The following is a 24,196-nucleotide window of genomic DNA, read 5'->3' as shown; positions in this document are numbered from 1 at the left end:
CTTTGTTTTTGCAATTTCTATTAATTATCATGTATTTTAGCGCAAAAAACATGCAACTCTGCATAAAAATCAGGAATTTATGTGTGGACTTACATTAAGCTCGGCTGGAATTCGCATCCAGCTTTTTTCCTGGGACTGTTTGTACTCGATCATGAATCTGAGAATGGGGCAGCCGACGTCCTTCCAAAGGTCCAGACGCACCACGATCGTCGAGTGGTTCGAGAAAAGGGCTTCCTCCTTCTTGGGCGAAACTGGGGCTGGAAATTTTTACAGAATTTCAAAAAATTATGAAAATATTTGGCGGGTTTTAAAGGAACTAAAGTATTCCAAAATAAATTGGTAATAAAGTAAATTAACAGGATTTTTGGGAATTATGAAAATCATCGAGTAAGTTCAAAATGAGTCGTTAACAAAGTGCCGATTCAAAATCGCGGAATTGTATCTCGGCCGAAATTTGGCTACGAATTTTGTTTCTTGATGAAGTTCAACACTTTTGTGATTTATTCTTAATTTTGAACAAAATAATGAAGATTTTAGGTGCAAAAATTATACCTTAAGAGCTTCATTGCTTAAGAAATTAATTATAGGCTTTGTCTATGTAATTCTTTTGCTTCTATTTTTTCATGAAATCGTTTCAAAAGTATGCAATAAAAAATAATATAAAAATCAATGTAAAAACAATAATTTGCAAATATGGCGAATATGCATAAGCAAATTGTTCAAATGTGCCGAAATATATGCAAAATATCGCGTTTATGATAACGTTGAAATATTTCAAAAATTCGTTGTTTAACACGCACGTTACACTCTACAGTTACGCTAAGTTTTTCTACTTAAATTGAACATATACAACACATACACAATATATAGTTTCAAAATTTTGAGCCATGTCTTCAAAAACTAATTTTCAAAATTTTCCTCACCACTGCCTTTCGTACTGCGAGTCAAAATATCCGACGCGGGTCCGGAGCCGATTTTGTTGGCGGCGGTGATGTAGAGTTGGTAGGTGGACCCGCAGAGGAGCGGCTGCAGCGTGTGCCCCGTCGCACGTGGGCCGACCTCCGTCTCCTCCCAGTCGCCCCCATCTCGACGATAGCTCACCAAATAACCTACGAGGAAAATGAGCTCTTATTTAGGAACACAATTGTAGTCGCCGTATGTGATTTGACTAATGTGTAGTGATATTTTAATTTATTTTATCATTTGATTTCATTATTTTAATATTTTTGTATGAATTATGATTATGTATGAATATGGGATGATGCTTAACATTGAATTTGGGCATTGAACTTGTCTCTGATTGGTTGAAAAGTTTTAACTTGTAATAACATTGAGTCTACGTGGCAGTTTTGGATACTGCATGGGTGGAAAAAAGAGACCCAAAAATCAGACCCGATTTAACTATAGAGTGGAGAGGAGTTAGTCTCACCTCTCATATTCATTTTTGGAATTTAAAACTTATTTGAATTGGTGTTAATTTGAAAACAACTAAATTTTGTACAGTAAAAAACGAGAGAAGAATTACAGTGTGTCAATAAAGTCCCGTTAAATTAGCTCATCAATTTTGCTGGCTTTGAGTGTACTTATTTACAACAAGTCACCCACTCGCCTTGCATAGTTGGAGCTGCCCCCCCCCCTTGGACGGAGACGCTACCCAGGTCAAGCTGAGGATCCGAGAGTGGAAAAATAAAAAGCGCCAGAGCGCTTACATGGTCTCGCCCGAACCGGATTCTTTGTGCTTTGGATGGACATCCTTTTGTGACCTGTCGTTGAGGCCTCTGGATTCTCGTCGTTAAACAAACTGTACTTGCGGGGGGCGTGCCACCTCCAGATATAAAAGAGCACCACAACAGATAAGTTGGTTCCAATTGAACAGTATATTTGCCTGTCTGATTTTGTCGTACGACCCAACAGAAAGAGTTCGTGACGATAGGACGGAATCTGGCGTAATAAGAAGAGGAACTAGCAACCCCGTGGTCTAGGGATCCCTCTACTCGAAGGTTGACGACATACCTTGGGAGAAAGTGTCGCCCGAATACGTGGAGTGCGTGCCACCTCCAGAGAGAAGGCACCGTTTTAGGCAAGCTATTCGATCCGATTTGAGAGAGTTAATTAAATTGTAAATTAATAGTCGAATCGACGTTATTGATTTGTGGTCGAGGTCACGATGTCGGAGGGAAGGAGGATCAGCTCCAGAAGAAAGGTGCCAACGGACCGCTACGGTGACTTCGTTGGACCACCACTACCTCGAAAACCTCGCACCCAGTCAGCAAATCAAACACAAGTGGAAGAAAGTGTCTCCTTGGGACTCACGGTCAAGAGCACCACAAAACAGCGACGCATCGACTTGGAATCAAAGAGAGAAGTCGCAAAATTGGAATCAGAGCACAGAGAAGTGAGAAAACAACATCAGACCAGCGAACTAATTGCCTCCGGTCTGAAGAAAGATGTCGACGGCGTCATGGAAGTCATCCTATCACTGCACGAAAAAGATGAAGATGACGACAGAGAGAATAAAATTGAACAAGAGGAAGTCAAACTGACGAAATTGGTCGAAGCGTTGCGAACTGCTGAGCAAGATAGGGATATGAAAATGATCAATCTGCAATTTTCAGAAGAAGCCCTAAAGTCGAAGAAAGCAATTTTGCAAGAAGAGGCGGAAGTAGAAAAGTTAGAAGTGGAGCTGGAAGAAGAAGAAGAACAGCAGAGAAAATCAATCGAAGGTCTCAGCAAAGGTGACAAGGTGGAACTCATATCAAATTGCGCAGCCAGCGCTGGTGACCACACATTTGCCAAATTGCTTGAAAAGAAAATGAGAATAAGTGCTCAAAATCAAGAATCCATACCGGTAGACGATTTGGGAGCAACGGAAAAAGAGAAGAAAGTTCAGCCAGATGACGATGATGATGACGACTTAATCTCTGAAGAGGAGGATGCAGAATCCGAACCTGAGGATAGAGAAGAGTTTGAACAATTGCGCTTACGGTTCGCCCGATTAATTGGTAAAGATAAAAAAGAGGATAAGCCAACCAACCCAACAAATCAAATGCAAAGGATGATGATTCAAATATTATGCAAAGTATGGCAAACGCGATTGCAGCAATGGCGACAGCGCTACCACACAATCAAAGTGTTAACTCGAACAAGATGATGGCCAGACAGATCCAAGGAAGAGATTTGCCTACATTTACTGGAAAACCAGAAGAGTGGCCACCATTCATCACATCCTACGAAACGTCAACAAAAACTTGTAAATTCTCCGACGGGGAGAATCTCATCCGGCTACAGAGGTGCTTGAAAGGAGAAGCCCTCAAAACAGTACAGTGCTTGCTAGTGGACGGGAAGGGAGTAAATGAAGCAATTCGAAAGCTGCGAGCTCGAAAGCTGGTGTTAATTTGAAAACAACTAAATTTTGTACAGTAAAAAACGAGAGAAGAATTACAGTGTGTCAATAAAGTCCCGTTAAATTAGCTCATCAATTTTGCTGGCTTTGAGTGTACTTATTTACGACAAGTCACCCACTCGCCTTGCATAGTTGGAGCTGCCCCCCCCCCTTGGACGGAGACGCTACCCAGGTCAAGCTGAGGATCCGAGAGTAGAAAAATAAAAAGCGCCAGAGAGCTTACAACAATTAAATAATACGCATAAATTTTTGCAAAATTAGAAAAAGTTTAACTAGAGTCATAGGCAAATTTTATGAAAGTGAAATTCCCAGAAAAATAAAACTTGTTTCCACTCTTGCTCAAAAACATCTACGATAATGTTGCCATTTGTTTGTAAAATAATTCGTAAATTTTGCCATACCCGACTCATGTATTGGTATCTATTTTGCTTTTAATTAAAGCCAAAAATTACGGCATCTTGTCTATATTAAAACTTGTGGAAAAAATATAAGTTAAATAATGACGTGCAAATTTGTGAAATTTCCGTACAAATTTTTAAAATATTGCTGAAAAAGTAAACACTTGACTGAAAATTTTACGATAATGCTACCACTTGTTTGCAAAAAATTTCGCTAATTTTGACTTATGATGATACTCAACCCTCGTCTCAGTTACCAATCTTTGTTTATTTTAAATACTGGAAGCTATGTGAGTTAAATAATGACGGACAAATTTGCGGGATTTTCTGTTTTGTGAAATCTTAATTTTTTTAGCAATGTGGCAATCTGACCTCTGACCTGGCTTCCGCCCGAGTGTGGCGTAGACCAGACGACCTTTATGGACGTGTATGCGACCTCGATGACTTGGAGGATGGGGGCTTCCGGCGGGGTTTGCACTTTCACCGCGTAAACCACGCTCTCGCTCCCGTGCGCGTTGGTGGCTGTGCAGGTGTAATTTCCACCGTCTTCCACTCCGACGTCTTTCACGACCAGCTTCGTGTTTCCGCCTGAACTCGGTTGAACCTTAAAAAGGTTGGGATTCGTAAAAATATCTATTAAAATCGGTAATATAAATACTTTTTATTGATCCATTACATCGGTGTCAGAGGACATTTCTAACTCGAAACGATTATTATTGCTGCAAGCTTTCGATATTCATTTAGAAAATCTTCATCAGGCAGAAATACAATAATTGATCTAATACTTTGAACCTCTAATTTCACAATTTTTTCAAAGTTTTGACTTACACTTTGCAAATGCAAAAATTATCGAGGCCAACACAGTCCAGTGTGTTTGGCCAAAGGAGATTATTTTTTTACTCCAAAATTACATGTTTTCGGAGTTTTTTTTATTTTTAGGGTGAAAAATGATTTTTTTATTACTTTTTCAGATAATAGTAAATAAAAATCCTCAACAATTAAATTTACTCTCACAAATTTGTATTACATTGAATTTTTGCCATTTTTGAAACTATTTACGATAAGGAAATACAGAATGTATTTTCAATTAAATTTATTTTCGTACAAAATGAGTAAAAATGAAGCCAAAAGTTAAGATTCATAAAATTAAGAACGAGAATTGAGTTTTTCAGATTCGATTCGAAGAAGAAAACACTTTTTTTAAGTGATTTTAAGATGGAATAAAAAATGTATGATTCGATAATTTACGCGAAGGTTTGTAAAAAGCTTCTATAAATGATAAAAGTTATCAAATTTTAATTTTGCGAAGGAAGTAATAGCTTGACCGAAGTATTTAGATTATCAATTTGCCCTAAACGTGTATATGAAGGGCAACTTTTTAGCCCGAGTCAGGGCTTATGGAGCCGTCATGTCAGTCCATCTTGCCGGCAGGATATAGCCAAAACGAGGGACCCGTTTGACTTCAAAATTTATTTTCTGCTAACCACACCCACGCAACTTGTTTACTCGGATACAAGAAATCACAAGTGTATTCACGACGTCTTATTCAGCATTGCAACTCATTTAGCAGACTTTCGAACCTTAACAAATGGTGTCGCGAAATATGATTTCGAAAATTTCACAGATTTCGCAATCTGTGCAAAGAGTCCTGACATATTGTTTTAAGTTTATTATTTACAAATTCTATTGCACTTAATTAATGCAGAGTTTGTGAAATAATCTTGGGAAATACAGATTAGTCTGTGAAAATATGCCCAATTGTAGGGGAAAATTTCGAACAAAAAATCCCATAGTTTTCCCTCATTTTTATTCAAACCCCGCAAATTTCACAAGTTATCTTGCAATGTTTAATTTTGCGAGATATGCGAAAGTTGAAGTGAGCTCAGCTTGAAGACCAATTTTGTCAACATTTTACCAACAAAATGACCGTCATCCATTCATCGATTTTTTATTGTTATGCGCTCATCATTTCACAATAAACTATCGAGTGTCACGTCATTTTACAGCACGGCATGTCACGTAGTGGGAAAGCTGATGAGTGACGAAGGCTTTACTTTAACAATAAAAATTCCGACGTGTCCTTAAAACCGGGAGAGAATGAGAGCTCAGCAATTCATCAAAAAATCCACTTGCTTTCACTTTGAAGGAATACCGTTGTGATGATGATCATCATCCGGCAGCCATCTCTTCGTCGTCATCATCATCAACTTCCTTCCGCTTTCTCTTTTTCCCTTTCTCTTTTAAAAAATATATTTGATGCTGCTGCTGTTCAACCCGTCAAAATCGGATCCGGGGAAAATATGACGGGAGAAAGTGAAAGGTTTGCCGGGGGAGAAAGTAAAGTTCGTCCGATGGGTGTACTCAAGCCAAAGTTGAAAAAAGGATGGTGAATTTCGACTTCAACCATTAATTTATAACCTAAATAAATTTTAATATAAATTCATGACTTCAACGGCGACTAATATCTTTTGGAAGGTGATAAACAATGTTTAAGGTATATCGAACAAGTTATTTACGATTAGTTGGCAATAATGAAATTTTGTATCGAATTTTATCCTTTTTTTCGAAAATTACGTAACCTACAAAATACGAATAATACGCAATATGAATAAAAGGTGGGAAATGTGGTGACATTTTTTGTTCCCGCTAGACTTCAACAACTAATATATTTTGGCATTTTTTTAAGCTCGAAATACGTTTTGAGGTTAGTTGCTTGACAAGTTGTAAGGCATTGGGTTGGTTGGTTGACAATGATGAAATTTTGTATCGAATTTTTATTTCAAATTTTATGCTTAGTTTTTTTTTGAAAATTAGGTAATGGAGAAAGTGTATATAATGGGTGCTTTCATGCCAAACTTAGGAAATAATGGTAAATTTTAAAAATAATTTCTCTTAAACTGCGAGACTTCAACGGCAACTAATACATTTCGGAGTTGTTTTTATTCCAAAAAATTATCTGAGATTTCTCGGTCTTGAGTTTTGGCATTTTTTTATACATAATAATTTTTTGAGGTCGGTCGATTGTAGGGCTTTGAGATGGATCACAATGAAATTATGTATAGAATTTGCATTCCTAATTTTATCCTTATTTTTTTCGAAAATTATGAATATCATAATAATTCACGCAGCACTTGGAAACTTTGCAAAATCTTTAAATTGTGTAAAATAATTTTACGAAACTGTTACAAAATAAATTTACGCCCTTGATCGGAGCAATTTTACAAAACATTTGAAAGTTAATTTTCCTCAGAAATGTTTGTAAAATTTTGAAAGTTTACGGATTTTACAACACCAACATTACATGATGTGAATATGACTGAAATTTATGCAATAATGCGTGCCCACCCTGCACGAATTTGAGTTTAGACGATCTTTCTCAACTTTGACTTCATTGTTGTGCTCGTTTTGTTCGCTAAATCCGTACTTTTGTTGATACGTCCGTCACACAAAAAAAGTGTCAAAGGTTCATTCTGAGGATGGGAAAGTGGGAGGAAGTTGGGAGAGGAAGACGCTATAAATCAGAAAATAGAGGAAAAAACGACGGGACAAAAAAATATGATAAATCATACAGCGTAGATTTTGTGATGAGAATAATACCAAGTTTTTTTTTCATGCCGGTTATGTCATTCGACAATAAAAATCATGTATAATAAAATAAACTGGATTTTTACCATGTTGTTTTAAATAAATATAATTTAGTGTGAGTACAAGAGTGTATGAAAAAAATATATCGTAAAATTGTAATTTTTGTTAACAAGAAGATAAATATAAAATAGATGAAAAATAATCAATAAAATTTAAATATTTCCTCATTGAAGAAAAAAATCAAAATTTTTATCTCCTAACTATGTAAGCCTAAAAATTACCGATTTTTAGATGCATTAATATCTTCATATTGTTAAAAACGAAAGGCGGTGAACATTTTTCAAAATCGCCATTTGAATACATGGAGGAAGGGAAAGTTGAGACACAACAATTCAAACAAAAAACACTTGATACAATGCCACGTTAACATAGGCACAAGTTGAAATAACCAAATTAAGCGCCTAATTTAATTTGGGGAACGTCCATATATTACGCCATCATTTTAGTGGGTAAGTGGTTTTGGTCTTCCTATCTTTCCCATGTTAAAATTCCCTATCCCTTAATGTTTACGTTGGGTGGGTGGGTGATAAAATCGAGAATTTTTGATGACGTAATATATGGATAAGCCCTTGCGTATCGATCCTATCTCCTCTCCACAGAAACATTTCAAATTTTGATTTCTAAATTTCAAAATTTTTTTACTCACCTCTCGCTTCGCGTTCCCCCCGTAGATTTCCCCACCACCGTTGAAGCTCCACTCCACCGTGGGTTCCGGCACACCCACCGCAACGCAATCCAGACCCAGCTCTTTCTTCCAAGGGATTTCCACCGTTCCAGAAAAAGTCGCTATTTTCGCGGAAACTGAAAAACAATTAGGAAATCTTGGGGATGATAAATATTAACAAATTCCTGAGATATTAAATTCTGCCGGAGTTATGATCAGGGCTGCATTTCACGACCAATTTCTCATCTGGTTGTGAAAGTAATTACAACCTGGAGACTGGCCCTTTCGTGGATTTAATGGAGTAATAAAGTTGGGGAGAAAGAGTAATTAGTTTCGAAGAGGAGCAATTATTGCGGGGCAAAATGAGCAATTAAGCTCAAAACTTGATTACTTTCTCCGTCTCTGAGGGGCTGTGTGCATACACTGTTAAAAATCTGGTAGAGTCAGATAGTACTCCGTACTGGTATCGACTTGGTAATAACTTCCTACCGGATTGGTAATAGTTTATTTTTGAGTAGTAAGTATTTCGTTGTCACAAAATTACTAAACGGTAATGGCCGTTACTACCGTGCCGATGGAGTCACATAATAATTTAATACCCATTTTCTAAGTGTTATATTTTACTTGTGGTAAATTTTTCATTACCACAACATTCGTTTTCTTGGTGGATTAAGGCGTGGTGTTTAGCAAGGCATCCTAATTTTAATTAATGTAGGTCAAAAATCCAGAAATCTCATGAAATCTAATGAATCACATGATTTTTGCATGATGCCTGCCTGGAGAAATGTGGATATTATTTATGGTTTGGGCGGAGAATTTGCCCTGTTATTGGCTGTTGATGATTTTTTTTATGTCGGAGCTAATTTGCATCGGGATATTTGTGTGACAAGATAAAATTGATAAATTTATTGGTTCCGTTTACACTCGTTTACACAATGGTGGGACGATTACGAGGAAAATTAAGCTACGCATTGATTATTTTACAAAGATTAATATACTTTAATGAAAGTTTGTAGTATGCTTTGTAAAAATTGTGCAGTTTACACATTTTTGTGAAAATTGTTTTGTAAATTTTAATAAGTCGTACGCCATTTTGAACGTTGCTGTCATACCTGTGCAGCCTCACTCAATTTCCGTAAATTGAAGCTTCATTCACGATGAGGGAGTGAAGGAGAGTGAGGCTGAGGAGGACAACCCTTCACCGACAGAATCACCGATCTTAACGCCCTTTGGATATGTTGTAGTCCTAGGTGAGTCTAGCAAAAGTGAAGAAGGATTTCATTCAATGGCCCCATTTGCGCCCGCCACACCCACTCAAAGGTGCGAAAAACACGAAAAATACCCTGTTTTCGTTCATTCAAAAAATCACCAAAAATCCAATTTTGATCGGATTTTCACAATTTAAGCATTTTTGTGATCCTAGATAGTTGCTTTATCATATCCAATAGCTAACTCAATTTTTTTAATTTTTTGAGTATTTTCGAAACTTTCCTGATATGCCTTCGAAAAAATCAAAATTTCAAAAAAATTGAGTTAGCTATTGGATATGATAAAGCAACTATCTAGGATCACAAAAATGCTTAAATTGTGAAAATCCGATCAAAATTGGATTTTTGGTGATTTTTTGAATGAACGAAAACAGGGTATTTTTCGTGTTTTTCGCACCTTTGAGTGGGTGTGGCGGGCGCAAATGGGGCCATTGAATGAAATCCTTCTTCACTTTTGCTAGACTCACCTAGGACTACAACATATCCAAAGGGCGTTAAGATCGGTGATTCTGTCGGTGAAGGGTTGTCCTCCTGAGTGAGGGAGTTGAAAACTTTGATCGAGTGGGTGAAGGTGAGTGAGGGAGGCTCAAATGAGAAATGAGTGGAATGAAGGGTGAAGGAGAGAAGATGAAGGCTTCATCTCCTTCATCTCTCTCACTCCTTCTCCTCCGGGGAAGAAGGGTGAAGGAATATAGGGTAGATCATTAGTTTACACACCCACAGCGTCGCAATATTAACATAGTACCGTCTCATATTACCCCATGCAATTTTCACCGTGCCCCAGTCCAATCTCACGTTGCTCCAACCCAGTCTCACATTGCCCCAGCCCAGTCTCACATTGCCCCAGTCGAATCTCACATTGCCCCAGTCCAGTCTCACGTTACCCCACTAGATGGCGCCAAAATATTTTAATTATGATGACACGAGGGACTGAATTGAATGAAAGAAAGAGTGAGGGAAATTGATGAGTGAGGGGAATGAGGGAGTGAAGGGAGTGAAGGGAATGAAGGAGTGAGAATGAGATTTATCAGTGAGTGAAGCCTCACTCAGCCTTCCTTCACGCGAGTGAGGGGAGTGAAGGGCAATTTGCCTCGAGGTGGAAATGAGTGAAGTTGAGTGAAGTGAGAATCTGTTGCACAGGTATGGTTGCTGTTTATTTCATCTTCTTATTAATTTGTATATCGGGCAGAAGGTTCGTCAAATACCGTAAACAAGAGTTTATGTTGTTGAAATACTGAGGATGAGTAACGTTTACGTAAAAAATTTCGTAAACCAAAAGTCTGAAATAATTTGACTCGTTACCTTTATTGTTGGCTGGGGTGGTGGCCTTGATTCTTTTGGTGGGCGTGCCCTCCCCCACGCGAGTCGTGCAGCTGACCCAAAACTCGTACGTGGAGGCCTCCTTCAGCCCAACCCACTCCACGCGAAGGTCCGGAAACGACACCAGCTTCTTTTCCTAAAATTGTAAAGTGGTCATTGTAATGAAACCTCGTAACGTATAATTAAGTGTAGAATGCAGATATTGAATTATGAGGCAATTCGCACACTAATTAATCCGAACATAACTCGTAAAATCTGTAAGTTTTGTAAAATAATTTTACAAGACACCCTTGATCTGAGTAAATTTCAGAAAATTTATGAGCTAATTTTCCTTAAAAATTTTTGTAAAATTTTGTTAAACTTTTTAAGTTTACAGAATTTACAAAGTTACCAAGACCCGCGTGAATTGTTTCGTACTATTTCTTACCACTTTGGTCCCATCGGAGATTCTGCTGTAGACGGTGAACTTGGTGACTTTTCCGTTGGGGTTTGCCGGAGAAAGCCACGAGACGAGGATGGACCGTCGCGAGGACACCACCGCCTTCAAATCCGACGGTGGAGATGGAACTGGGAACAAAAAATGTTCGAAAATTAAATCACAAAAGTTTTGTGCAAATTCCAACGCCGATTAAGAATTTTGATTTATTTATTAATAAAGATTATATTTTAGCAGATACCGTTTGCAGCCATCAATTGAAATAATTCATTTATATGAAAAATCATGCACAGCCATCAATTGAAATAATTCATTTATATGAAAAATCATTCATTTATATGAAAAATCATGCACAGCCATCAATTGAAATAATTCATTTATATGAAAAATCATGCACAAATTTGTAATTAAAATTTGTAACATGTGTAAAAAATTTGCACAATATTTTATAAAGCCTGGGTATAAATATTATAACAATAACAGCTTCTGGTAGAATTTTCAAAATTCTCTCAAACGAAACGAAACTTCTACTTTTCTACTTGGCATAATTACAAAATTTGTAAGCAAATAAAACATTTGCTCAATGTGGCTGCCTAAATTATAAGAAATCATTGTTTCAAAATAGCTTCGAATTATTTTACAATGGGAAACAAGTTATTGTACGTATGTACATGCAAAACTTCTTTTGAACCCTGGTAGAAATTTATTGTACGTATTTTAGTATATTTTCCAACCTCTCTTCGAATTTAAATTTGCTAAATATTTGCAACCTTAATGAGGGATGAAGATCTTTTCTAAAAAGTTGCGCAATACAAATGAAGTTTTGCACGCAGCTTTCCAGAAAATGCAAATATTTACAATGCTACTTCAAGAGGATTTTGTTACACGAGATTGAAAATGGTAACGAAATGTAAATATTTACCAAGGTCAAGAATTCGGTTTGATGAGTTGTAAATATCAGGAGGAAAGTTTCAAAGGGACAGATTTTTCGACAATACTGTTCTCGAATCATTAACAAGATCCAAATAAAGCGGGGAACATTACGCAGAAAATTTTCATTTCCGGGAAATAACCCGGAAACCATTATTTTATTAAGTAATCTTTCAAAATATAGTAAATTACGTAATTATAATTAACTTTCTAACAGTTGTTTTGAGATTTTACTCAATCTGTTTAAGTGGGACGCCATCCATAATAAAATTTGGAGGAGAGGATATTTTTTCACAGCAAAGATTGAAATCTATATTATCGCAATTGTAAAGAGACAATTAACGCCAATGTTACCGAATTTAATTAACTAATTATTCAAATGAGCAACTTAATTAGTATGATTTTTTTCAAAAATTCATAATATTTTCAATACATAACATTTAAGAGGAACGGGCATTTTTCGTGAATTTATATACGTAAATAATATTGAATAAATTTAATATTTCTACCCGACCAGAATATTACGAATGAATCTTAGAAAAAAATTGTCCTAATTAATTGCTCAATTGCATATTTAATTAATTAATTAAATTGAGCCTACATAGAAATCCAGTTGACTATTTAACTCCGACAAGAAGCACCTCAATTTCCAAAATGTTACTTCTCATTGAATTTTATACTGGACGGCGTCCCACTAAAGCAGTGCAGGTTGTAATTTTGAAAATTGGTAATATTTTTTTGAAAAGTAAGAATTTTTCATTTAACGAAGGACATTTTTATTAATTTCTCGGCTCTGGAAATTTATTTTAAAATTCTGGATGACAAATTACATGCTATAAATTTCCTGATCTCGAATTCTGCCCCAATTTCTGATGCCTCACAATTTTAAAAAGCTCAACTTTCTCTTCGACGACCAGACGATCACTTTAGTGCAATTGGGCAGAAGCGACTTGAGGCTGGAATATTTGCTGGTAAGTTTTTGTGGTTGGGCGAGATTTGATTCGATCATGGTTTGCTTTGATTGCCTGCCTCTCGATCCCCTCCATTTAGTTCGAGATCAAACGCTTCCTATTTCTCGGGAGGAACGGGCAGGAAGGAAATCAGGGCCATCAGCAGTTAACATACAAGAACGTGGGACATTACGTGTTTTTTAGGGGGCTGGGCAGAAAGGATGGGAACAATTTTGTGGGTAATTGGTCACCACCCAAATTTTCTAGGCGATAAGTCGATTCAATGAGAAATGTATATTTATGTAGGTACGTAAGTAGTGTTTTATAAATGTGTATTTTGCAAAGTTTCTGAATATTTTCGAATTTTGTAATAGTTTTTAAAACAATGGTTACGGTGATGTTTTTAACTTATATACATTACAGCAGCGTCGGACATTACATGCTTTTTTAGTGGGCTGGGTAGAAAGGATGGGACCATTTTTCGTGTAATTTGTAACCGTGCAAATTTTCCAGGCAATGAGGAATATACATATTTCTGCAAGTTGTGCTTTGTAAATGTGTAACCAGAATATATTTTGCAAAGTTTCTGACTGTCTTTGCTCACACTGGTCACTAGGATGGTTTTAATTTCGCAAAATTCTTAAAGTTACAATTATTTCGATCGATTTCCAAAAATATGAGGGACAATATGTAATCAGAGTCAGACTACAAGAAATGCATCTGCTAAATTATTTATCTACCTAGTAGTCCCTTAATTAGTGTTACAAGAACAACTTACTGTAACGAACCCAGTTTATAGAATTTCGAAAAAATAAGTACAGAACTGGAAAGCCAATGAAATTTCGTGTAAGAAACATTATTCACTTTTCAAAATGTCAATCTTTTACGGGGACATGGACCCAGAGTCTTGGTTTCCACCACTCGATCGGAGTACGCACGCATTCCAGGGGAGATTGGTCTCATTTCTAGACCGTTGAGTTTTTTGTGGATTCAAAACTTGTGGGGTTTAGCACACACACCTAGCTCCAGTTTGGAAAATATGTCATAGTCCAGAAGCGTAAGCTTCGGCGGCAGTGAATTTTTTCTGGATCCGAAATGGAGTCAGGAATTTTGGATTTTAACCACCCAATTACCATTTTGGCCACATGAACAGGACATGAGCCCTTCTTGAATGTCATTTAGCTATTTTTGAACAGGTTGTGGTTCAAGCGTTTCACACTTAGCTCGAAAACTAAAAAAAAATTTTTGATACGAAATTTCACCCCAAGAGGAAGAAAATCCACTTTTTCGACCTAGTCCAACTTATGTCCAATCAAAAAATCGTAAAACCATTATGGTGGGTACGATGAACATTTTTGAAATTTTTACGAATAGTCTAGACTGGTGGGGTGTAGACACGGTGATTTTTCTATTTTATTTGGCCCCACCCAGAAAGGTTGGCTCATTTGTTGAAAATATCCGTTTCCATTTTTCAAACGCGTACCGCATGATCAGCGTCAGAGTTCTAATGGGTCTATTTTTACTTGGCGAGTGGTTAGGAAGTGTTTCTCCCCATGTCTTGAAGACATAAGTCCAAGGTTTAGTTTAAGGGCACGGGACTTACTTTTACTTCATACGTTCATTTGTGAGGGAAATTTTCTTAGGGCTCGGCATGGATTTGGACGAATCCATTTTTTCGAGACGGTGAATTTTGGTGACCTATTTGACCGTCTCATTCGATTTCTTTTTCGGTCATCGACACTGTCAGTGTCAGTGCACCATTTTATGGTACGGTCGACCACCTTGCAATCGATTCCAATTTTTATTCAACAATTGAAAAATGACAAAATTTTTTGTTAACCAAAATGTTGTTGAAAAATTTCAACACGCTGTTTCTCCTGGTCTGTCACTTTGTGACCTTGGGTCACTACAAACTTCGAAACATGGTTTCGGATAGACAAAAGCATGGAGATTTCAATAAAAAATAGCACAACTTACTAAAAAAATCGTTCCTTGCTTAATTTACCCGGGAAATCTTGTAACAGAAATTGAGGGACTACTGGGTACTGTGGGGAAGAAAAGTATGAGTGAGATTTGACGGGTGCATTGATGTGGCGGTCGCGTAGTATAAAGGTATTACGTCCGGGATCTATCTGGGAGATGCTCCTTTCGAGTAAAGCCGGGGTCGCCTAATTTTTGCACAATACCGTTATTTCTCATTGCTACATGTGGTGGACCAGAAGTTCGTTCTCAATACCTCTCACATGCTAAAGCGGAAGCCCAACCTCCAATCCCTCCTCCAATCAGCTGACTCCCAGAGAGCAGTACTGATTTAACACTGACTCCCAGAGAGCAGTACCTTCTTGCCCAGCGCAAGCATCTTCCCCATATCGTCAGGCCTGTCTCAGTGTAAGCCGCACAGATCGCATCATGAGCAGGAGTGACATCATCTCTGTATCCCAACTCCCTCCCAAGGTTCGGGGACCGAACCTACTTTCGCAAGGGCATATACTGTGGGGAAGAAAAGTATGAGTGAGATTTGACGGGTGCATTGATGTGGCGGTCGCGTAGTATAAAGGTATTACGTCCGGGATCTATCTGGGAGATGCTCCTTTCGAGTGGAGCCGGGGTCGCCTAATTTTTGCACAATACCGTTATTTCTCATTCCTACAGTACTGCAGAGATCGAGGGCGCCTCTGCATGTATTTTTTGTATGGAATGCTGCAAAACTTTAAAGTAGAGTTTACTGGGTTTCCAAAAAGACGATTGAATGGTTCAAAATATAATTTTGGAGTTAAAGGGTTGTTATAGGGTCAACTGGGGCAAGAGCGAGTGAATTTCATCAAACTTATCATGCATAGAGTTACAAATTATGAACAACTCAATTTCAAAAATTGCAAATTGTGATAAGGCATCGTAAATTAGGTCGTCCAAGATTGTTAGTAAAGAAAATTAAAAATATTCAAATTAGAATGAGTTATTTAAAATTAAGTATGTGAGCGCACTCGCCCCACGGTTTTGCAGAATCTGGGGCAAGTGTGATTTTTCGTGGGGCAAGAGTGCTTATATCAAAAACTAGTCCGATATTTATCCAGAAGCTGCAATAACTGTTTTTAACAACAAATAAGGCTATTACCAACAATTTGTGTAGCTATTTAATCAATTATTAAGTAGCGTCAGCTACTTATTGCGATCGTTTTGTCCGTCCGTCCGTCTGCGGTCTGTAAGCAGGATATCTCCACAACGAGTTAACATAATCAAACACCGTTTTCGACATTGTGTTTCTAATTTTTAGTTCTCCGCCGAGTTCAAAAATGGGGTCAATCGGACCACACCCCACTGCGCCAGGGGGTGTGGTCCAGATTAACTTTAACTTTAATTTTCATATGGGTGTCATTTTAAAGGAAATTTGACGGAGATTTCAAATATGTTAATAGTTTTGACCCCATGACCTTGACGACGAGGTTAAAGATCAAAAAATGCATAATTGTCATATAGGGTGTAATTTTAAAGGAAATTTTACGCGATTTCAAGGACGTTAATATTTTTGACCTCATGACCTTGAGATCAAGGTCAAGGGTCAAAGGGCAAGGGTACATAACATAACACATAAATGTCATGGGATACTGGATAAGGCTTACAATGGAGGTCTCCCAACGTATGCTCACAGATTTGGACGAAATTAGTGTCAATCGATCACAAATATAATTAGTATGAAATTTGCAAATGGAACTATCTGCCAATGCGCAGGTTTGGCGGAGATATTTGCATAAAAAGAAGGGAAAACGCACCAAAAAGCTGGCATATTTATCATTTTCCAAATTTCCTGCGCATTTTTTCTGCTTTGAATGCAAATATCTCCGCCAAACCTGCGCATTGGCAGATAGTTCCATTTGCAAATTTCATACTAATTATATTTGTGATCGGTTGACACTAATTTCGTCCAAATCTGTGAGCATACGTTGGGAGACCTCCATTATTAGTGTTGATTCTGGGACATGATGGCAATTGGCGGATTGTCGCACGGTCAACTTCTTGGTTTGGACATCTATAATAGCTTTACCCATTTGATCCTTTGTCCACCGTCCCCCTACACCCCTGTTGGTCGTCCTTATATAATTTCGCACCATTATAGGTCTGAAATTATAATTTATTTCAAACTCACACTTGCCCCACAGAAAAAACACACTTGCCCCAGGTTTCGCACAACTGAGGGGCAAGAGTGAGTCTGTTTTAATTAAGTTTCAAAGCCACTACGGTAATTAAAATATTGTACACAAATTCTATAGCATATGACGACTTGTATTTAAAAATTTGAATTTTTTTTACCTTGTGGTTAAGAAGTAATCAAAATTTCAAAAGATTTCAACAGGTTTTATTTTGGCATTTCTAAATTCGCGTTTGGGAAAATTGATTTTGCAGCAGCTCTGGGGCGAATAGATATGAAAAATTTTATGAACAATTACAACAATTAACTGTTTAACAATGTACGCTGCACTAGTTGGCACAATTATTATGAGGTCAAAGATATAAATCAAAAGAAAATTTCATCAAAAACACTCTTACCCCAAGTGACCCTATAGGAATTAAAACATCTGCGTAACAATTTTTTGTAATCTGTTTAACTTGAACGGTTTTCGTGAAATTTACAAACTTTGATAATATAATTAAACAAACAGGTCCAACTTAAATTGAGTCGAACATCATTGGAGATCCGTTTGGCTTTAAAATTATTTTATAAACTTCTACCCGATAAGGTGACATTGTCGTAATTTGCAATCTTGCGAATATGTACTTACAAACCGATTAACTCTTAAGAATTTTATTTAAGAACATTTTCATGTAAGTTTTAGGATGTACTGAATTGCGGCGACTGGCTAAAGTCAGATCATTCACGCAGTCCTTCGCACATTTTGTAAAACGCTAAAACTTAAGCGAAAATAGTTACAAAATTGTATTTAAAAAAATCGAGGGATAATCCGTCGACAAAGTTTTGCAAGATTACAAATTACTACAGTGTGGCATTATTTGATACAAGTTTGTAAAATAATTTCAAACTCAGACGGATTCGAAGTAACCTTTTGTGTGAATGGCAAGCATAGCTTTTCCCACCTGTTTCTTTAATTACTTAATTCTAAAAGTTTACAAATTTCACTAGTGTCGCCTAAATGTGCAGAAATTGTAATTAACAAATACGGTATTTGTTAATTAAAATTATATGGAAAATTTTTGGGTATTTGGAATACCCAAATATATTTTATTCTACTCACAAGGGACACCCACGACCTGTCGTTTGAGTCCAGGGTACCCACTATGTTTTTCAGAATCTACTGGGACCCCAGATGAAGGATTCATTCATATTTCCGTGTAAAACTCATATTTGGCGCCATGGCGTGGCGCCAAATTCGCCAAATTTGCATGTTTTTATTTTTGAAACCGCCATAACTTTTGAAAACCTGTACGGATTTTCAAAATTTTTGGCAAAAATCATGACAAGGAGTTCAACTTTCGTATCCAATGAAATTTTTTCCAAAATTATCACTTTTAACTTTTCGCAAAATTTCGTAATTTTCTTATAAACGGGGGTTCGTTAAAAAAGGTGGAGAAAAAATGCTAAAAATATTTCAAAAATTAGAAATTTTTTATTTTTATTTTTTTCTCAAAAATTTCGACTTTTGTGATCATTTTAAGTATAAAATTTTGAAAATCCGATATAAACTGCAAAAGTTATGGGGGTTTGAAACTGGTCGAAAATGCAAATTTTGAAGTTTGGCGCCACGCCATGGCGCCAAATATGAGTTTTACACGGAAATATGAATGAATCCTTCATCTGGGGTCCTAGTAGATTCTAAAAACATAATGGGTACCCTGGACTCAAACGACAGGTCATGAGTGTCCCTTGTCAGATTTAATCAGATTTTTGAAGCCAGTAAACTCCAGTCACATATTTTGCAGCATTTTATAAAAGAAAATATAGAGACGCCCTCGCTCTCTTTAGTAAATTGGCATTAAGCACATTTTTACAAAGTTACAAAGCTGTCATGAAGTTTTAAAGGATAAAAGGACGCGTGAATTGCGTGAAGTTGTAATTTTTTGCGGGCGTACTTTATGCACCTGCCTCGAACCGAGGAGGGCAAAGGAATAAAAAACGAGACTCATGACCGATTTGAGTCACATACATAACTTGGTCCTGTGTATCAATCCAGGTCGGAGAAAGTCTGCGTAACGGGGTAAAATTGGCAATAAAAACTATTTGCCCACGAAAAAATTGGCTCCTCTCAAATTCCATTTTTGCGATTCACTATTTCTTTATAGGATTGATTTCAAGGAGAAAATGTCATAACTCTGAAGTTGCTGAATTCCTTACAAATTTTTTTCTCGGAGAAGATTACATGCAAAAATGTTCGTAATATGAAACTTAAAAATCGCATACTAGTTTAATTTCAGAAGTTTGAAAGAGTCGAAATTTTTTGTGATAATTTTTATTTTTTTAAATACAAGTTTTTTTATGCAAAATGCCATATTTCTTAGGTGAAGGAAAAGTAACCATAAAGTGATCATGTTAAAAGATCACCATGGTTACGGCGAAGCCTAAGTATGCATTCAGCTGCAACTTTGAAAAACTCCCACTGAGATTTCGCCCGAACCGTTCATTGCATCGAAAACATGTTGAAACAAAAAAACTAGAGAATTCTGTTTTACAGAGACATTTTTCTTATTTTTCCAAAATTCTAATTCCTTCAGGTAGAAAGTCCGATGCCTAAATTTTCAAATCTATTTCTTGGCACCAAGGAAATGTTTCCGACCGGGGGCTTGCCATTTTTACTATTCTCCTGGATAATACGCACATTTTAAGCCTTTGTTCGACTTAATCGGATGAAAACTCATGGAATTAGAGCGTTTTGAAATATTGTCATTAAGCAACCTATTTACGTGGTGTTAGGTTACTGGTTGCTAATGTATGCTAATAATGTCAGGTTTATTATTTATTAGCATTACTATTTCAACATATGTAACATTCCTTAAAATTCTGAAAAATTAAACATTGATCAAATTCCATGAAATACAGTGTAACTAATCCACCCAGTCGGGATTAATTTAGTATGCCACGCATCCACACTCACAGAAAAAATGACACCGAATTGACACCATGCCGGTGTCTATATATGACTCTACCGGTTTAGTGTCAAATTGACACGGTGCGGTGTCAATTATGTTGCACACCGTTGCGGTGTCAACCCAACATGCCGTTGTGACAATACCAACACCGCGAATGGATTAGAGGTTGTGCTCAGTTATGTTGCTTCGACACTGCAAGATAATGATATGTGTGCATTTTAATATATGCATGTCACCACCCGGTGGCAAATCGTCCCCGGATTGTGACAACTGAACTACAACTTTTAGTAACAAATATTTTATTTTACATTCAACAATATTAAACATTTAAAAAATTAATCAAGTACTTCAAACATTCACAAGTAACAAATTATAACACTCGCACATATCAAACAATATTTTTTTCTTCATACCTTATGCACTTTTAAAGAAAAAACTTATATGTATGTACTTAACACGGTGATGATCAAAATATGACTAAATCGTTAAGTTAAATTAACTTTGCAAAAAAGATTTAATAATAATTAATTAAGCTGTCGGGTGGACAAATCCTTACTCGTCGGTTCCCTCGTGGGGTTCAGTGTTGAGTTTTAGCTTTCTGGAAACGATAAGTTTTCAAAATAAAAATACACACAGTAAAATAATTTTAATTAAATGAGGGAAAATTAATATATGTTACAGATTTTAACTCACCTGAGTCAAGAAATTGGAAGTAGTCCTTAAACTTATTAAAAAGAATTTTTTCCATCGAAATCAATTGAACAAACCAATTAATTTGTCCATTCTGTTGACTTTTTCGTGGAGGAGGAAGGAAAATGGCCGCCAAGCAGACCCGTGCACAAGGAAGAGACTGACACAATTTGGTGTGAAGTCCAAGTTTTGCTGCTGCGGTAACATCGCACCGTGTCAATTCGACACCATTGCAGGAATATCGCTGATACCAGTAGCGTGTCAACGCGTTTTTTTGCTCAGTGTTATTTTTACACAACGGTTTGACACTATTTAATGGAATTGAGGTTGACACCGATGGTTGGTGTTAACGAAATTCTTGGTTTTGTTACCAAGTTGCTAAGAGTGCACCCATAGGAAAGTTCACAACGTTTAAGAATTGATATTATGATTTTATACATTTAAGTTCACACTTCACTAAAAATAATTAAATAAATACATTTTAAAAAACAAACTTAGGTGAAGGACGCGCTTAAAATATTAAAACAAGAAGCATTACAAAATGTTACAATATCGGTTAATATTTAGTAACTTTTCTTCACCGTGGGCCCAACTAACAGAAAAAAAAATAATTCCAGGCATTTTGTGTAAACGAAAACGTAATTTGTATATAATAAACTTGCTAGATTTGAATTATTATCTTTCAATAAATAGTGACTTTGCACATGTGGTATAGAGAAAATTTGCCCACATTCTGACTCATTTTAATAACTATTCCTGAAACAGGTAGACTTATCGTTTTAATTGGTTAAAGAAGTCGCTCTTTTAGTTGCATTTAGTGTTACTTATCGCTGTGAAAATGAAATAGGTAGTTGGGCCCACGGTGAAGTAAAAGTTACCAAATATTAAACGATATTGTAACATTTTGTAATGCTTCTTGTTTTAATATTTTAAGCGCGTCCTTCACCTAAGTTTGTTTTTTAAAATGTATTTATTATAATTTGAATTTCTTAAAAACTGCATTAGTTTTTTTAAATGCACTTTTTAGAAATTCAATATTTTATTCCATAAATAGGATCGATTTCGCAAGTAGAAAGACGCTACACTAAAGAAATGTTTATTTGGGTAAAAATTGGCATCAACCACACGGAACGCCCACGGCACGTGGAGCAAAATGAAATAAATAAAATTACCGTTACATTCACAGATTGAATTGCAAGTAAAAAAAGTAGAACTTGGCACATATCTATTTTTTGGTATTCCATGATGAGAAATTGATATTTCAGTTTATTTTGTATTCAAAATTCCTTGCAACACTATTTTTCTAATGTTTGATTTCGTAGTAGTTTTGTTTCTGTTATATCTGAAATTCCCAAAAACCTTAATTGTTTAAAGGACTGGTAACTATTTTGATAGTAAACTTTACTCAAATGAAATAATTAATATTAATCAGGTTAAATGCCTAATATCTTCTAAAAATTTGCAGCGAAGCTAGTCTCGATTTAAGTAATTTTGAACTTTGTTCGTGCCGAATAATTCCTTCAAATTTCAAATTTATTTTCGACACACATGGGAACATTATGTAAATAAACGGCAAGAATATTTCAACGAACAGTTAAAATATGCAAGGAAAGAGAGAAATTGGCCAAATATATTTGGACATGTCGAAATTTTCGAGGTTTTCTCCACTTTTTTATGCAAAATGCAATAGCCGGTAAATTTCACTGAAATCCTCTAAATTATGTAAATGTTTTATTTAGTTAACAAGTAAAAATATATTAATTTCAAAATTTTATTGACGAGGTGATAGGTCAAAAATGTAAAAAAACGTTACACGTGTCAATCCTAACAAATATTTGACGGACAAAAAGTACCATGATTAATATTCATTTTGCCGTATTTTGACACACCGATTTCACTTTCACCTCTTGGTTGCATGCGATTTTTCTTACTGTGAAAGATCGACAATTTATAATCTTGCAAATTAAAAGCATTGCGAAAATATTGCAAAATTAGTAAATATTTTTGAATAAAAACGCTGCCAATCTTACCGTCCTCGTCCGTCCTGCACAAGAGCGGGGTTGAGACGGCCCCATCGCCGACGACGGTGAATCCTCGCACGGTGACGGAATAATTGGTCCATTTTCGTAACCCGTGCAAAACGAGGTCTCTCTCCGTCGTCACTTTGGTCTCAATTCCGTCCCCCGATTCGGCCTCGCTGCCCGGCCCCTCGTCCTGCCCTCCGACGACGAGGACGTCGACTTTGTAGCCTTGGACGACCCCGTGACGCGCCTCGAGCGGGGGTGGTTCCCAGGTCAAGGCCAGACTTTGCGGGGAGGTGGATCTGCACTCAAATTTCTCTGGAGGCTGGGTTGGCACTGAAAAAAAAGAAATTTATTTTGTCACAAATTTTTTTTCTGAAAATTTAGACTGAAGTTGAATAATTTTAGCAAGTTTAACGCCAAAATTGAGAAACTACTAAATCATGTGTGTCGAATGAAATTTCGTAGGTAGCAAAGGGGTTTGACGTAATTGAGCAAATATTTTTGGCAAATTTAGTTTAGTGCTAAATTATTTATATTGAGACAATTCCGCTACATAGAGAATATATAAATCTCATGTTGAAGATATCGTTTTGCCACATCAGTGCTACAATCATTAAAGAAAGCAAACTGAAACAAACAAAATAAACCAAACACTAAAAGAAATCACAACATTTAGAAAAAATAGCAATACGTGCTAAGAAATTGGCAAAAAGGGAATTCACATAGTCTTTGGTAACTTTGTAAAACGCGTAAATTTTGTAAACTATTTTTACAAACTTTCACAAAATTAAAAGACGCCCTTGATCTGAACAAGCTTACAAAAGTTGATAAGCTTATTTTCTTTAAACATATTTGTAACACTTTGTAAAAGTTCAGAAATAGGAATTTTCGAGCTGAACAAGAAATTTGTTTCGAGCTGCGTTACGAAAAGTAAATTCCGCTCACATGATTAATTAAAATGAATAAAATTGAGAGAAACCGAACAAGTAATGCACAAATAAAACTTCATTGTAATCTCGTGAATTAGATTTTAACTCGCTAAAAGTAATCCTGCCCGCTAAATAATATTGGAAGAGTTTGTTTGTTACCAATATTGTAATCATTTTTATCGTGGTTTGTTGTATATTTGGTAATACGTAATCTGATACCAGTGATTTTATTATATAACGATTTGTTACCAAGACTTGGAGCAGGGTGACGTCGATTTGCAAGAAATTGCCAATTTGAGAAATATACATACGTGTATAAGAAGGTTATGTAGCAATTTTAGAAAATTGGAAACTGACATTACATTTCGGCCTTCAGGTAATTCACGCCGTCCTTGGTAACTTGGTAAATCCGTGCGTTTAGTGCAATAATTTAAAAACTTT

The 24,196-nt window shown here is 36.4% G+C and overlaps 1 protein-coding gene across 1 annotated transcript in view; it reads right to left on the bottom strand.

Annotated features, from left to right (window-relative positions):
- Positions 1–24,196, bottom strand: part of LOC110848288 (Down syndrome cell adhesion molecule-like protein Dscam2) — an 86,572-nt gene that overhangs the window by 12,090 nt on the left and 50,286 nt on the right. The window contains exons 19-25 of the mRNA XM_035850954.1: positions 22,833–23,159; positions 11,126–11,265; positions 10,681–10,834; positions 8,093–8,247; positions 4,174–4,405; positions 924–1,109; positions 94–257 (exon numbers count right to left, since the gene is read on the bottom strand). Coding sequence (XP_035706847.1) covers positions 94–257; positions 924–1,109; positions 4,174–4,405; positions 8,093–8,247; positions 10,681–10,834; positions 11,126–11,265; positions 22,833–23,159 — 1,358 coding nt within the window. The remainder of the gene's footprint in view (positions 1–93; positions 258–923; positions 1,110–4,173; positions 4,406–8,092; positions 8,248–10,680; positions 10,835–11,125; positions 11,266–22,832; positions 23,160–24,196) is intronic.

This window comes from Folsomia candida, unplaced genomic scaffold, assembly GCF_002217175.1.
Source record: "Folsomia candida strain VU population unplaced genomic scaffold, ASM221717v1 Fcan01_Sc004, whole genome shotgun sequence".
Classification (NCBI taxonomy): Eukaryota; Metazoa; Arthropoda; class Collembola; order Entomobryomorpha; family Isotomidae; genus Folsomia; species Folsomia candida.
The sequence above is the reverse complement of the archived record's forward strand: the minus strand, read 5'-3'. Positions and strand labels throughout refer to the sequence as shown.